Source organism: Eptatretus burgeri, chromosome 7, assembly GCF_056783735.1.
Source record: "Eptatretus burgeri isolate ZD-2024b chromosome 7, Ebu_testis_v1, whole genome shotgun sequence".
Taxonomy (NCBI): domain Eukaryota; kingdom Metazoa; phylum Chordata; class Myxini; order Myxiniformes; family Myxinidae; genus Eptatretus; species Eptatretus burgeri.
Genome location: NC_140967.1, coordinates 92217139 through 92234292, shown reverse-complemented (window position 1 = coordinate 92234292; position 17154 = coordinate 92217139). Strand labels below are relative to the sequence as shown.

Genomic DNA, 17154 nt, shown 5'->3' with positions numbered 1-17154 from the left:
TGACTGTATCGTGACATTTATCAGATTTCGCTAATTAATAAACATTCATTTTGATGGATTTGGAATAATCTGGTCACTCCTTGCATCCTGATGGGAATTGTGTTGCTTTTGTCACCGACTGCTGCAGCCCACCGTGCCATCCATCGTCAGTCGGTCTCCCCACCACCCAAGGCTGTGAATTTTCGGCCTGTTGCGGAGAACACTCCTCATGAAGTATTTTCTGAGAATAGCGTTTGTTTCCACTTCCTTATCACGCAAATTTTGTCTGGGTTTCTGACCAATTTCATGCCATGAAAATTATGTGGGCCTCGTACCTACTGTCCGTATGATCGAAATCGAGTTGCTACCGTTTTACTTTTGTAAAATTTCTCTATGATGCTTCATTGACTTGTAAACTTTGCAAATGTAGATTTTAACCCTGTGCCAAATGAAGTCATAAAAGGCCTCCTGTTCAAAAATGCTTCATTAAAAGACTGTTTCACAAGCTTCATATTTAAATTTCACAATTTCCCTCTGAGTGAATGCATTAGGAAATTTCAAAAAAAACCTGAGCATTTTTGAACAGGAGGACTTTTGCAACTTCATTTGGCACAAGGTTAACATCGATATTGGTGAAGTTTACAACTCAATCAAATGAGGCATCATAGAGAAAAAGGAAAACAAGCTCGAATGAGCTAAGTTCCTCATCCTCTTAATGATGACGTCATAAAAACGAATATGACGTCATTGTGATGTATCAGGTTTGCGATAAATTATCTGTCCTAATGCCCGGCTTGATTCCCGCAAACAAAATTCAAACAGCTTGCCCAGTTTCAGAGATAATGGAATAGGCGATTTCCATTAGCGGCGATATTATGACATCAACTTTTTTTCTAGGAAGAATTTCCAAAATCGGAGATGGTTACTGCCTGCGCGTGGGCTTTCTGCATATACATGGCAAGTTTCACGAAGATCCGATGAAAACTCTGGGTTGTGAAACAAAAAATGTCAAAAAATAGGAATGACGTCATTAAGATTGATATGACGTCATAGTGACGTATCATATGTGCGGTAATTCATCTCTGCTCATGCCCTGTTCAATTCCCGCAAACAGAATTCAAAAAGCTTGCCCAGTTTCGGAGATAATTTTTTCGGCGATTTCCATTAGCGGAGATATTTTGACGTCATAATTTTTTTTCTTGGAGGAATTTTCAAAATCGGAGATGGTTACTGTCTGCGCAGGGTATTTTTACATATATATGCCAAGTTTCAGGAAGTTTCGATGAAAACTGTAGGCTGTGAAACAAAAAAGTCCACAAGAACAACGTGAGTAAGACTTAGAGATCCTCCACGAGGATCGAAAAAGTAAAAACGGTTGCAACTTGAACAGACAGTGCCGACTACGCCATACCTACTGTTCATTTGATTTATGCAAGTTGCAACTTGCGTAGTCAAAATGGCGATGGGGCAGGAATTCTCAAAATCAGAGGTACTATCTGTGATCCAATGTGAAATTTTAGGGGCCGTGAGTACCTTTTTCAGGAATTCTGTCCACTCCTACTATCCTGATAAAGATTCGCCCGGCTGTAGTTCAGTTGACTCAGCAGTTTTTACGTTATAACTCATTACATACCAACATAATGATTGTTATACCCCAACACGTCATACCAAAGCTGAACAGTCAAAACAATAATTTTATGTCTTGTATGGTTCTCGTTACCGTTTACCCAGCTCGAATTCACAAGTGGCAATTGTCCTGTTTTTGTGGAATGATCTAGACTCCAGAGTCTAGACTTTGAGGAAGTGAATGATGCCTTCATGTTCATCTCCGATCACCCGTTCTACAATCTTCACACAAATGAAGCTCCTTTCAAACTTATTGAGCAATACATAGTCGAGCCGTACGATCGATCCAGTCCCTTATCGTCGGTCAGCACCTGCAGAAAAGATCTCTTCTGTCATCACGATAAATCCTCGTTGGATCGAATTCCGCCCACACAGGTGAGGCTCCAAGATTTTTCAGGGTTTGAGAGGTTGACTGCAGAACCGGAAACGAATCCTCAATTTAAATGCTGTTTATCGAACCCTGAATTTTGGTTGAAGTACATGTTCTAATCCGAAACCTTCACTACACGTTCCAGGATGCCTTGGATCAGCATCTGAAGCGGCAGTCTATCAGACTGGAATATGGACAGGTAGTGAGACCACGCCATCACTTCGGTCTCCAGAAGAATTCGGTGGCGCAAAGACGGGATTCGATGGTACCCGGTGTGGGTTACACTACCGCAGGTGTCGGCTGCTTGCCAAGAACTTATTAAATGTGGCGGCAAGAAGCCGGGCAGGACTTGTAAATGCATAAAGTCCGATTTGCCATGTGCAGCGCCTTATGCACTACTCGTGCCATGTGTGAGGGAGGCGAATTCACACAATGATGAACGGCGACATCCAATCAAACCCGATCGTTCACCGATACCAACGACGTTCACTATGCATTTCATTTTAAATTTATTCAACAACATCGAATACTTTGACATTATCTGCAAAATACATAATGTAAGAAAAAAAAGTTGGGTCAATAATTTTGTGACGTACGTCACTGTTACACCACCGAAAAGTACTTTTTTGTGAAATCTGGGGTTCGGTTGCCATGGCAACAACGAACAAAATCCGCCATTAAATCGTAATTTGAGATATTTTTTTTTCCAAGAAGTTCAGGAATCAACAAACGTCAATATGGGGAAGTTTCTTGGAAAATTGATTTCAAAAAAATTACAGTATAGACGATATAGACGTTCTTGTTGCCGTTCCCCCTATATTAAGTTTCTCGCCACTTTAAACAAAATGCAATTGGGTGAAATATTTTAGAGTGAAATTTTATTGTATATCACTAGAAACGTTTAAACAGACGTTAAAATCGCTATTTCATCAATATATATATATATATATAATATATCATATATCCCTTTTATTTGGTGATGCACACCTTCCCCTTCCCCACCAATGGCGGCCATCTTGGAAAATAGCTGCCGAAGCCGAGCCATGAGAGGCCTACCAGGGCTCCCCTTCTAAAATCGTTTAGTATGGTCACAGGAAGCCAGATACCAAGTTTGGCACTTTTTACAAAAAAAATGAATGTTCTGCCATGTTTTGGAGTTAAGCAATTCCACTAAGGTAGGCCTTAAACCCTCTCTTGGTGCTTCCGAGTGAACTCGGCTATTTATGTTGATTAGCCAAACCCGCACTCCGCGTGAATTTTCTCGAGTGAGGGTTCATTAGGACGTCAATATATCCAGTGTTAATAATGTAATTTATCGAATTTCTTTACATACAATGTTTATTGTAACATTTTTTTGTGTCAAATGCACCTTCTGAGGTAGTCAGCATGTGCAGAAAAGGGTTTTACATTGCAGACGTTGTTTTTGTAGGAATGGCATAACACCTCTCAACGGTGACGGTCTGTCGACGACAAACGTAATGACGTCAGCGAATGACCGATGGTGTCATGACGTCATTACGCCTCAGTAGTGACGTCACACGTCGACATGGAAACTAATGTAAAAATTAGAAAATCGCCAAAAATTCCCAAACCTGTCCGTCTGGCACAATCTCACATAGCCCATGCTGTACATTAGACCACAGAGCACCCGCAATGCCGAAAGTGGCGACAATCCATCCAGCAGTTTCTGAGGAGATACGTCCACAAAATATGGCTTAGCGTATTAATATAATAATTTTCTTCCAGTCCTCATGATCTTCCATAGCAATTGGTAGCTGGTCCCGAGTCAGGCTTGCATCCCTCTCAATATAATCTACATCGATCGGTTATGTCAACCAAAGGAAATCTTCTGCTTCTTTGTTCTGTTAGTGTGAAGCCCAGAGATTCATGTTCACTTGCACTCAGGGGCGGATCCAGAAATTATTTTAGGGCGGTTCACTTAAGGTTAAGATGTTCTCATATTGTGACATATACCACTATGCATTATTAAAGTCAATGTAATCGACGAGGAAAAACCAGTTTAATCTATCCAGAGCTCGCAGAGTTCGACCATAAATTTACTTTCTCCACAGAAAAATTTGGGAATATCGAGCAACTTGATGAAAAGGCCTCAGGCCTGTCACCAAGAGGGAAAACTGGTTCATCTATCCAGAGCTCGCAGAGTTCGACCATAAAACTACATTCTTCACAGGAAAATTTGGGAATATCGAGCTACTTGATAAAAAGGCCTCAGGCATGTCACCAAGAGGGAAAACTGGTTCATCTATCCAGAGCTCGCAGAGTTCGACCATAAAACTACATTCTTCACAGGAAAATTTGGGAATATCGAGCTACTTGATAAAAAGGCCTCAGGCCTGTCACCATGAGGGAAAACTGGTTCATCTATCCAGAGCTCGCAGAGTTCGACCATAAAACTACATTCTTCACAGGAAAATTTGGGAATATCGAGCTACTTGATAAAAAGGCCTCAGGCCTGTCACCATGAGGGAAAACTGGTTCATCTATCCAGAGCTCGCAGAGTTCGACCATAAAACTACATTCTTCACAGGAAAATTTGGGAATATCGAGCTACTTGATAAAAAGGCCTCAGGCCTGTCACCATGAGGGAAAACTGGTTCATCTATCCAGAGCTCACAGTGTTCGACCATAAATCTACATTCTTCACAGGAAAATTTGGGAATATCGAGCAACTTGATAAAAAGGCCTCAGGCCTGTCACCATGAGGGAAAACCTGTGAATTTATCCAGAGCTCGCAGTGTTCGACCATAAATCTACATTCTTCACAGGAAAATTTGGGAATATCGAGCAACTTGATAAAAAGGCCTCAGGCCTGTCACCAAGAGGGAAAACTGGTTCATCTATCCAGAGCTCGCAGAGTTCGACCATAAATCTACATTCTTCACAGGAAAATTTGGGAATATCGAGCTACTTGATAAAAAGGCCTCAGGCCTGTCACCAAGAGGGAAAACTGGTTCATCTATCCAGAGCTCACAGTGTTCGACCATAAATCTACATTCTTCACAGGAAAATTTGGGAATATCGAGCAACTTGATAAAAAGGCCTCAGGCCTGTCACCATGAGGGAAAACCTGTGAATTTATCCAGAGCTCGCAGTGTTCGACCATAAATCTACATTCTTCACAGGAAAATTTGGGAATATCGAGCAACTTGATAAAAAGGCCTCAGGCCTGTCACCAAGAGGGAAAACTGGTTCATCTATCCAGAGCTCGCAGAGTTCGACCATAAATCTACATTCTTCACAGGAAAATTTGGGAATATCGAGCTACTTGATAAAAAGGCCTCAGGCCTGTCACCAAGAGGGAAAACTGGTTCATCTATCCAGAGCTCACAGTGTTCGACCATAAATCTACATTCTTCACAGGAAAATTTGGGAATATCGAGCAACTTGATAAAAAGGCCTCAGGCCTGTCACCATGAGGGAAAACCTGTGAATTTATCCAGAGCTCGCAGTGTTCGACCATAAATCTACATTCTTCACAGGAAAATTTGGGAATATCGAGCAACTTGATAAAAAGGCCTCAGGCCTGTCACCAAGAGGGAAAACTGGTTCATCTATCCAGAGCTCGCAGAGTTCGACCATAAATCTACATTCTTCACAGGAAAATTTGGGAATATCGAGCTACTTGATAAAAAGGCCTCAGGCCTGTCACCAAGAGGGAAAACTGGTTCATCTATCCAGAGCTCACAGTGTTCGACCATAAATCTACATTCTTCACAGGAAAATTTGGGAATATCGAGCAACTTGATAAAAAGGCCTCAGGCCTGTCATAAACTGATTCTAAACAAAAGCTGAAGATTTTGGAATCTTTGCGATGGATCCTTCACAACAACAATGTAAATACACAAAATGTTTCCAATACAAATCAATGAAAATATCGAACGGACAAGCACAAAATGACCCCGAGCACTCGACTTAAACTCGCCATTGCGGATCATCGGATCATTAATTAATGATCATTCATAATAATGGACGATAGAGCCACTGAAACTTTGAATTACCTGGTGGAATAGTTCAGGATTGTACTGCGCTTTGTTGTAGGACACGATCCCGAAAATGTTGCCTTTCTCTTCGGAGCCAGAACTCAACACTGAATCGCAGGGATTAAAACAGAACCAGCGGCGAAAAGTATCGTGGCTCGGATTAATTGCCGAATGAAAGCAAAAGACGTGCGATTTCTGATTGTCCAGTGATGTCTCATAGAACGATCATATGGCATAATTGTAAGGGCAGAGGGGATGGGTGCATCCGGTGAACCCCTCCTGGATCCACCATTAATACTGTTGTCATGACGTCGTCGAGGACGATGAGAAATAAAAATGGTGCAAATGTGTCACGTTGGAGAACTCCGTTGAAGATATGGAGGAATTGTCTCGTCATCGAGTGCAATTACTCGAGCTTCATTGTCATTGTAAATTATCTCCACTACCTCTACTATCTTACCTGGTTTACCACACACTTTTAAAATCATGAACATCGTCTTCCTATTCATGGAAATGAATGCTTTCTAAAAATCCAAAAAACGTGATCACGACTGATAAATTTTTCATTTTAACGCCTTCGCTGAGCCTTTTCAATGAGAGAATATGGCAAACCGTTGATGTCCCTGGACAGAAACCATTTTGATTTTTCCTCATTGTTGGGTCCACATGTATCCTCATTCTATTCAAGATCATCCCAGTATACATTTTAGCAGCCACTGGTGTGAAGCTGATACCTCAATAGTTCTCAGGTAGACTCAGATCACCTTTATTAGGAATTGGAATAATGGTGCTTTTTGACCATATCGGTGGCTTATCACGTGCTAAAACCTTATTGTCTGCCTCAAGTAGCTGAGTGCACAAAGCTCCACTTTTCCAAACTTCAGCAGGGATGTTATCCAGTTCACTTTCTTTGTCAGTATCCCCACCACCAAAGGTGGACGGAGGTAATGTTTTCACCCCTGATTGTCCGTGAGCAGAATATCTCAAAAAGTTATGGACGGATTCAGATGAAACTTGGTGGACAGGTTGGATGGGGGACATGGAGGAATTGGTTTAATTTTGGTGAAGATCCGAAGCTGGATCTTTCCCAAAAACTGGATGTCCTCGAAAAAAAAATCTCAAAAGGTTATAGATGGATTTGGATGAAACTTGGTGGACAGGTTGGGTGGGGGACATGGAGGAATTGGTTTAATTTTGGTGAAGATCCGAAGCTGGATCTTTCCCAAAAACTGGATGTCCTCAAAAAAAAATCTCAAAAAGTTATCGATGGATTTGAATGAAACTTGGTGGACGGAATTTTTTTAATTTTTAAAATTATTCATCTTCCCAATTGAGAGATGAGACCAAAACTATGTACAGCATGATATTTCAAAAAAGATGTGGATGAGTTATGACAAAACTTGATGGATGAGTTGGTGAGGTGACAAGAACAAGCTGATTTGATTTTGATTCAGGTCCGGATCCAGATCCGACCCATCAGTGGGATACAAAACGTAAACTAATCAGCCTGGTGGATGTATGGGCTCCACCGAGTGCCGTTCTTCTTACCTCCGCCACCGAAGGTAAAGGAGGTTATGTTTTCACCCCTTTCTGTCTGTTTGTCTGTTTGTGTACAGGATATCTCAAAAGGTTGTGGATGGATCCAGATGAAATTTGCTGGACCGGTTCAGTGTGACAAGGATGAACTGATTTGATTTTGGTGAGGATACAGATCCGGATCCGGTTACTCGAATTTCTTAAGTGATTCTTCACCATTGACAGATAGGGCCAAAATCGATATATAGCACGATATCTCAAAAAGTTGTGGACGGATTCGGACGAATCTTGGTGACAAGGTTGGGTGTGTGACAAGGAAGAACTGATATGATTTTGGTGAAAATCCAAATCCGGATCTGGATACGAGAATTAGTTAATTTTTTAAGTGATTCTTCACCATTGAGAGATAGGGGCAAAAACGATATACAGTAGTACTGTATTGCATGATATTTCAAAAATGTATTGGGCACGATATGTTCTTGTGGATCAGGCATTACGTGACTGAGGTATGCGCTCTACCGAGTGCCCTTTTAGTTTGATAATGTTTTCATTCTTTTTCTCAATCCATTGAGTGTAAAATCACCAGTTTTGTTTCATTCGGTTTTGTCGATGATTGTTTGCATCTGTTGGTGATCATTTATGATGAGTCTTTGTCCAAGTAAATTTTTAGAAGTGTTCCTTCCTCTTTTACATTCGTTCCTTATTGTTTTCACCCTTGGTAACCTTTTCTCCCGGAGACTGCGTTAACTGTGGCGGCCTAAACGAGTCGGCTCTTTTGTTGCTCCGCAATGAGTGCTACTGTTTGTTTTTTCGAGCACATATTTTTCTTAAACCTGTGTATGCCTGTTTTAGGTTTTCCTTTTCCTCTGAAAGCCTGTGATCAAGTGTTAACATCCTCATTTTTCTTCCTCATGCAACTTTTTAAGAGTGTTGCTCTTCTCTTTGACTTGCTTATCTTCCCACAGGATAAAACACTTCTGCTTTTCCTTTTTGGGCAGATATTTTTCTGCAGCGTTTTTATGGGAACAAAATATTATTCTACTGGAAACTAGCAAATACCACCCGTTGTTTTGCTGACAGGATCCCGGTGTGTGCCTCGGTTTAAAATGGTGACACTGTATTTCTGCGTGTTTTAAGAGGTGACTTTGGCTGGCGTCAGGAAGGGCATCCAGCCATAAAAACGTTGCCTCAAAAAGGGAACCATGATAGAAGATTGCCATGGGACCCGTAAGGCTAACCCCCACTCCGTGTGTGTGTGTGTGTTGCTGAAAGGAAGAGTAAGGGGGGACAGGGGGGAAGAGAGAGAGAAAAGAGAGGGAGGAAGGAGGGGTGGAGGAGTGAGGACTGAGGGAGAGTAAGGAGGGGTGGGGGAAGGGAATGCAGTTAGAGGTGAGAGAAAGGGAAGGCAGCGCGTGGAAGCCACAAACGCTGCCGTCTCCAGGCATTTACAAGCATTGCAATGTACTCAGCGATTCATAGCTATGATTAACAGGCATTCGATAATATGAGTAAGGAAAGTGAAAGAAAAAACTTTATGGTTAAGAAATCATGCGACCTGTTCCAAGTCAAGGCATGGTTGAACAGGCCAAAAAACATGGGCTTCAGACCCCATTGAGGTAACCCAGGATGCGCTTTAAGACCCCAGAGTGCGAGGTGTTCGAAGATTCGCCTGATGAAGGATATAATTAAATAAGGCCGTTAATTATCTTCAAAATGGGTGTTTTAATTAACCCAAACACAAAATTTTCACTCTTGCACTTCCTTGGAGTTCCCTCAACACAGGCAAAGTTTCAGGCTGCTCGGTTTCATGGTTTTATAGTTATGGAGGACACACACACTGACATTTGTTAATATAGATTGATTTAATGAGTTCATGGTGTATGTTTGAGTATTTTTTCTCCTTCATCAGTTTCTGCATGAATGAAAATTCACAGAAAATTAGAAAAATGTCTGCTAGTAGGGGGCTGCAATTCCCACCCATGGGAATACCCTTAACCTGATGAAACATTATCCCACAAAAAGACACAAAAGTATTCAATGAAATAAAATTAACAACATCTTTAATCTTCTGCTTATCAAAACAATGAAAACTTGAGTATTTCTTTTTAGAAAAGAATGCTCCATCAAACCTGACACATAAAAACTTATTAAGAGTTAAAAAAAAACCTTGTCAATCACTTTGAAGAGAGAATCCCTCATGAGTGCTAAATCCAAATTTGTATATAAAGTTGAAAAATCAAAAACTTCAACTGACCCGATCATGAGGCATCTAATTCTCTCGAAGAACTCTCAGGAAGAATTAATTCTCCAGAAAGTGTTCATACCAGAATTATTTTCAATTGCGAAAGAGTATTTCCTGAACTGTTCCTTAGCCGCTGATGGCTGTGGCAGCCATTTTCCACTGCCATCAAAAATTTTGAGATGGCCCAATATCCAAATCTGTTCATCATATGATAGGCTACTAGTGTGCTAAATTTGGTGCTTTCCTCACAAAATGCACAATTGTTATGCTAAGTTGCCCCACTATATATACCGATACTTGCATGGGTTCTTATGAAGCTTCTGGATCCAGAAAAGTCGAGGAATACAAAGATTTAACTCTTTTCGTTTAATAACGAAATTATTAACTTAAACTTCCTGATGCTCAGAGACAATATGTTGGAGTGACTTATGATGAGGAACATATGTGATATTTCCTATACATTGAAAGTAACCATATCAATGCCTAACTCTCTTAATAAAACCTCTGCATGAAACGTTTTACAAACCACAACAAAATTATTAGCAGCCTTATCTGCTGGAGCTGTTACATTGCTATCAGAGATCCCGAATGTCTTTACGAACACTCAGCTTGTTCAACACTGGTTTAGACCGACCCAGTGAAAGCAAGCCCCCGACTACAAAAATTTTAATCCTAATATCCAGGACTTCCACAACTCTGTTAAACGATGCATTAAAACTGTTTACACATAACTTAAACTTGGTGCACATTTTGTTAACAAAATTAGAGACAGAATCCACAACTGAAGACCTTATGCAGCTCCAAGGTTGAGTTACTGGTTCCCTCTATTTAGCTCACATCTTCATCAGATCCCTAATTTCATTATTGCTAATTACATTCAAATCCCCAGAAACTACGTGTCCACAAGGATTATATAAAAAAAGGGGAAGACGAACATTCACAGTCAGTTTCCAAAATGTTCTTTACGACATTCTAAGAGTTTTAAGAAATTTACCATCATTGAATAATGATTGTCCTATGGACTTGGTGAAAGTGAAATAAACCTTCAATGGGGTTCGCTCCCTAACTTTATCTGGAAATAAGCTCTCCACACTAGTATCCCTAAAAATAGAGTGAAGCCGAAGCCTATCTACTTGCTTGCTGGAAAAATCACAAACTCGGAACTCGTGGATCCTATCAACTTTGGGAGTAGACTTCTTCACCTGAACCATGCTACAAAAAGCTTCGATCCAAAACGAGCACGCCATGTGAACCTGCTAAACTCCGGAGAACATCAACTCAGACTTGTTTGGAACATGACCTCAGAAGAACATAAAAATCATGAAAAACCTTTCCTTCATAAAAAACCTTTAAGTTTATCAATTATCTCTGAAATTTCCATTTTTGGAGCCGTACGACACTGACTACGAAGCCCATGACCTCTGGGTCTCCTTTTGATTGGATTAGCAAAATACTCATCACTGAAAACATCAGATCCCTTGAGAAACTGACCCAGTACCTTGTACCCTGTCATTAAGGCCCAAAGGATAGATCGCACATAGTGTCCTGATCCAAAAGTCCTCTTTCCGTCCCAGCTCAACATCAACTCCTCTTTACTATCAAAATCATGAACATTAACTGGGTCTACAATTTCAACAGAACAACGACTAAAAACATGTCCCACTTCAATGAAATGATTATATAAATATGTTTTAATACCAGACGATACACCAAACCTCCGTCCATTCAAACGTTGATGTAAATATTGAGAAGTTTTACCAACATATTGAAATCCACAATCTCCACAAGTGAGAAGGTAAATAATGTACTTTGATTTACATCCCAACAACCATTCACAATCAACAACAAAAGTCTTACCTGTCATATAACAAATAAAAGTTTCACAAGGTCTGAAAACTTTACAACACAAACATCTCGAGGAATGAAACTTTTTAAAAACGACTTTACAAGCGATTGACAAAACACAGTGCACACCCCAAAGCCAAGTTTGGCATTCATCCGTCATTTTGAAAGTCCCGTATTATTAGATGGATGTATAATCAACAAGCCAATAGAAATTGCTTGTTAACATGAGATGGTTGAACAACTGGAAAAAAAAAAAAAATTTATGGAATGTTTGCGATCTTTCCATAAAGCCTCAACTTCAACTACACAATGAATGCGAGTCACCATTTTACTAAACTTTAGGAACAAACATCACCGTCATATAAAATAAACAAAAATTTTAAGTGGTAGAACTTGCAATTAGCATGTGTGTGGTTGGGTGATGGTTTCTGCAGTTGTAGTGCAGGCATGATGGGTAGAATGGGCTCCTCCTCCTCCTCCACCAAATTTCCTTCAGTAGAGGAGGAGCCCTTTTGACCACAATGAACCAACACACCACTTCACAACCACCTGTATAATTTGTGAAAGTGTCCTCAGCACATTCATTGGGGTCGGACCATGAAACACAAACCCGAAACACTCACATTAAAACAGCCTTGTACCTCCAACGTCCTTTTAACTTGAAAAATCCATTCGCAGTGTAAACCTTGAGGCCAGTGCCTGGAACAGGGAGGATGTCCGACTTGGGTAATGAAAAGTCTTGTAAGGAAATTCTGTTCATGGGCACAAGGACAAGTTAATTAATAGTGTGAAAATAAGGCAATAATTATACTTGTGAAGTTGTTGCGGTTACACAAGTTTATCCTTCATTTAAATAAACATTTATTTTTATTTTGCAACCTTAGTTTCCTCTGGCATTCTTCTTCTTTGGCCACAATTATTCCCACGTTCTCGTGGGGTTGGCCCGGGGGTAAGCTTCACCCAAGTCTTTCACGAACTGGCTGGCCAGGCCCGACGTTTGACGAAGATTTCGGGCAGGAATTTGAAATTTGTTCGTGGTGCCGGAGATGGCTACCGGTGTTCATGATGACGAAACAGAACATGTAGAATTGATAATAATAATGGGTACTGGCGAGAGCTCAACCACCCCGCGAAGGACACCAAGGGATCTTTGATTTGAAAGAACCTCAAAAATCATTGCAGGAGCTAAAACGCAGCCACAAGAATGCTTTATAGTTTATACCATGGCAGCAAAGTAAAGAATGCAATGTACACTGAAATCAAATATTGTGGTATTTTTAATGTGTATCTTTGTGGTCATAACAATGGTTATCGCATCGTAATAAATATTGTGACGTCACTGGCTGTTGGTGGACCCTGACCTCGTTGGGCATATTGCCCAAAATAAGTCTGCTGGCATTTGCTGGTGGATCTTAAAGATCACATGGTGTCTTTTCACAAACTAAGCAAGCCATTGTGTGATTGTGCCGTCGCTAAATTCCTTGTCTAACCTGCAGCACCTTTTAACGAGCCCACCTTGGCAGACAGAAACTGTCCAGGCTCTAAATGACATAAAGTGGTTCACAGAACTGATGATGCTCTGGAAACAGAGTGTGGTCAAGAATAGAGGGATGGATTGCTTCCACTTCCTTTCAACGTTTTTCTCCAAATAAATCGATTTATGATAATTTGAGACAGAAATTCATGAAATCTTTGTCAGTGCTTGTACTTACTCGTATACTTTATAGGAGACCTTGCCACTTCTTCCACTCATGTCAGGGATGTGCAGAGTCTTCAATTTTTGAGACAGAATGGAAATCCCTGTGTCTTTGGCTGAGCAGTCGAAAAAACAGGAGATGTCGGGCAGAGCACAATCCAGTAGTTGCTCAATCCATAAAATAAATTTGACTTCAAAAATAATTGATGGTTAATTCAATGTCCAAAAAACATTCATCTTTATAAACCCACTGATGGGTGGAAAAAAAAAATTCTCTCAGTAATTTAGAAAATACCGTAATATGGCAAACGGCTCGGAAATAGAGTGTAATTTCACAACTCACTCAGGGTGGCGGAGCACGGACCACTCACTCAGGGTGGCGGAGCAGGGACCACTCGCTCAGGGTGGCAGAGCACAAACCACTCGCTCAGGGTGGCGGAGCACGAACCACTCGCTCAGGGTGGCGGAGCACGGACCACTCGCTCAGGGTGGCGGAGCACGAACCACTCGCTCAGGGTGGTGGAGCATGAACCACTCACTCAGGGTGGCGGAGCACGAACCACTCGCTCAGGGTGGCGGAGCACGAACCACTCCCTCAGGGTGGCGGAGCACGAACCACTCCCTCAAGGTGGCGGAGCACGAACCACTCACTCAGGGTGGCGGAGCACGAACCACTCGCTCAGGGTGGCGGAGCACGAACCACTCGCTCAGGGTGGCGGAGCACGAACCACTCCCTCAAGGTGGCGGAGCACGAACCACTCACTCAGGGTGGCGGAGCACGAACCACTCGCTCAGGGTGGCGGAGCACGAACCACTCGCTCAGGGTGGCGGAGCACGAACCACTCCCTCAGGGTGGCGGAGCACGAACCACTCGCTCAGGGTGGTGGAGCACGAACCACTCGCTCAGGGTGGTGGAGCACGAACCACTCGCTCAGGGTGGTGGAGCATGGACCACTCGCTCACAGACACACACACACACACACACACACACACACACACACACACACACGGAAAACCCGATAAACTTCTCTCAATGCTCTTGTTTGACCACACCTCCTGAGCCACACAATGTTTCATAAGCCACGCCCACTTTCCACAAACCACGCCCACTTTCCTACGCCACTCCCACTTTTCATCAACCACGTCCACTTTCCCTAAGCTCCGCCCACTTTCCTAAGCTTCTCATAAAAAATGACGTTAAATAGACACCCGATTTTTGAAGGACTACCATTTGAAAAATAAAACCTCAATCAAAAATCGGCTCGAGTAAAATTTTCTAAATATCTCGAAGTGTTTAATTCCGAAGTCTCGTTTCTCCACATTCAAAACTGAAGGACAAGTATTGAAAATACTGTACGCGGTTTTTCGGCCGCTGCACAGCAACGGGTGGTTGCTGGGCAACAAAATTCAAATGCGCATATTCCCAGACCATATGGCACTTGTTGGCAAAGTTTCATCGAAATCGGTTCGCTGGTTCGTGCTGTGGAGCCTCGCGTTGCAGACACACACACACACACACACACACACACACACACACCCACACACACCCCCACACACACACACACACACACACACACACACACACACACACAAAACCCGACAATAAGGGATATCGAGCATATACAGCGAATCCAATATTGTGGGGGGGCAACCCCCGTAGACCACCTTAGGACCCGATTTTTTGAATGCCATGAACAATCTTTGGTACATACACGACGATGAACGTTGTGGTAAAGATTCATCGAAATCATATGTAGTTTCAAAGAAGTTGCAAATATTTATGGATGGATGGATGGACGGACGGATGGCGCACCATCCCATAAGCTCCCAGGAACTCCGTTCCAGGTGAGCTAACCCTTCAAATCTTGCACATTATCCCTTCCTTCCGAGAACTATCCCACTCAACCACTGCCCCCACCTCCAATACCATTACACTTACTTTTGTTTTTCTTCTTTTTTCCCCCTCCATGCTTCCCTTAACCCATGACGTTGTGGAATATGGCCACATATAATATGGGGGGAAAAAAACTGGACACCTATTAATATATAAACCAAAATACTATATTATAAATAAATATCAACAGCATTATATCTCACACTATCTCGCTCTATTGTCTCTCCTGATCGTTACCTCCAAGATGGCGGCGTCTGCATATGGCACACAAATGCATGACGTCATTGTAAAGCTTGCCTGGTGTTGGCTTAATGGTTCGGGTGGTGGGCTTTGGATCCTGGGGTCCTGAGTTCAAATCCCGCTCAGCTGTTGAATTAATACTAGGTGAGGTTAACTCGGCCTGTCATCCTTCCGAGGTCGGCAAAAACGAGTGCCAGATTGCTGGTGTACTGTGTCGAAGTGGTGACCTGTCCAGGATTGTGCTCTATAGCCCAGAAGACTGCTTTGGCAGCACGAACGCTCTGCACAGAGTATGGTTCCAATGGATGGATTGTAAAGCTGCCAACGCCACAAACGTTGTGTGTACCCAAACGCGTACAACAAAACACGCAGTGTTGAAATCATAAGGTTCAAGTCTCCAAATTGAAATCCATAATTTATTGGGACAAAGAGACCGGAAAGAAGACCTTTTAAAAGTGCTTACCATACCGCAGTCCTGCGTTGGTGATTCGAGCTTTAAAACCTGGGTTCGTCACGGAGTTTAAAGCACATGGACGAAGCAGAAGCAACAGAAGCAGCAGCAACGATGGCAGGACAAAGTAGAAGAGATGACGAGTCGACTGGTTTGTCATGACGAGTGAAACAAATCACCAACTGATGTTCACGCCACAATAACTCGAACTGTGACAAAGAACTGATCGTTTGTCCCTTAAAAGTAAGAAGTATAAACTTCCTCAAAAGGGTGGTGACTCAACACCAAAACCACAAAGCATTTCTCCTGCAGACAATAAATGTTGTAACAACTCTGACATAACTTGTCACCAAGCTTGTTGAAACAACTCCGAAGATGCACCTGAAATCCAGGAGAATGGTCCCGTCCCAGCCGAGGCTGGATGTTGGCTCGCTCAAGGATGAGAGGGTAGCTGAGGAGTTTGCGAACAAGCTGAGTGGAGATTTAGGGGTCTGGGTGCTTTGGGGGGTCCTGAAGAGTTGTGGAGTGCCCCCAAGACCACCGTCCTTGATGTTGCCGGTGGATGTCTTGGAATTCACCGTTGGGCAAAGAAGAATTTTGTCATTTGTCCTTTAAAAGTAAGAAGTATAAACTTCCTCAAAAGGGTGGTGACAACATCAAAACCACAAAGAATTTCTCCTGCAGATAATAAATCCACTTTATTTTGGAAATACTAGAAAATCGACATTTTTTGAAACCAAACACCAAACACCTGAAAATAATTGTTGTGACAATTATAATCATTACAAACAATCAAGAACGGGCTAATAAATCTCAACACAGCTTCCACAACCCGAACTGACACCATAATCTCCTATTGGACTCTTATCTTTTGCATTTGAGAAGTCTCTGACAAGCCTCGACTCGGCTCTACTGCTCTTGCACTTCCTCTGCCATTTTCACCCTTTGCCCGAGGTCAGGGGTCTTCAACCCGCCCCTCTTTAAGGACTTATGTGTGGTTCCCCACGCTGATCGATCGAATTCCCTTTTTTCTCCAATTTTCGGAAAAGCCTTTGTGAGTGTTGTGAAAGGACAGGACGAGGAGTAAAAGATATCAAATGTCACCGTCCCCATAGTTTTAGTAATTTTGCTGTATGTAGTTAAAGTCCTCACCAATATTTACTAGATTTATGTGTATGCGCAAATGACTTGAGTGGTCACGTGACATACAAGAACATTTGTGACATTTACCAAGTTTGATCAATGTAATGTCAGGTCAGGCCAGATTAGATCTG

General features: G+C 42.1%; 1 protein-coding gene across 5 annotated transcripts in view; it reads right to left on the bottom strand.

The window, feature by feature from the left end:
* The window catches only part of LOC147023796 (bactericidal permeability-increasing protein-like), a 94117-nt gene extending 77594 nt beyond the window's left edge, over positions 1-16523 (bottom strand). The window contains exons 1-4 of one of the 5 annotated variants that reach the window (XM_085889598.1): positions 16262-16520; positions 15893-16116; positions 13312-13411; positions 12223-12351 (exon numbers count right to left, since the gene is read on the bottom strand). In XM_085889598.1, the coding sequence (XP_085745724.1) occupies positions 12223-12351; positions 13312-13411; positions 15893-16040 (377 nt within the window). In that variant the 5' untranslated portion in view covers positions 16041-16116; positions 16262-16520. Of the gene's footprint in view, positions 1-12222; positions 12352-13311; positions 13412-15892 lie in introns of all 5 variants that reach the window. The other 4 variants (XM_085889599.1, XM_085889601.1, XM_085889600.1 and 1 more) reach the window with 4 other exon arrangements.
* Positions 16524-17154: the final 631 nt, after the last annotated feature.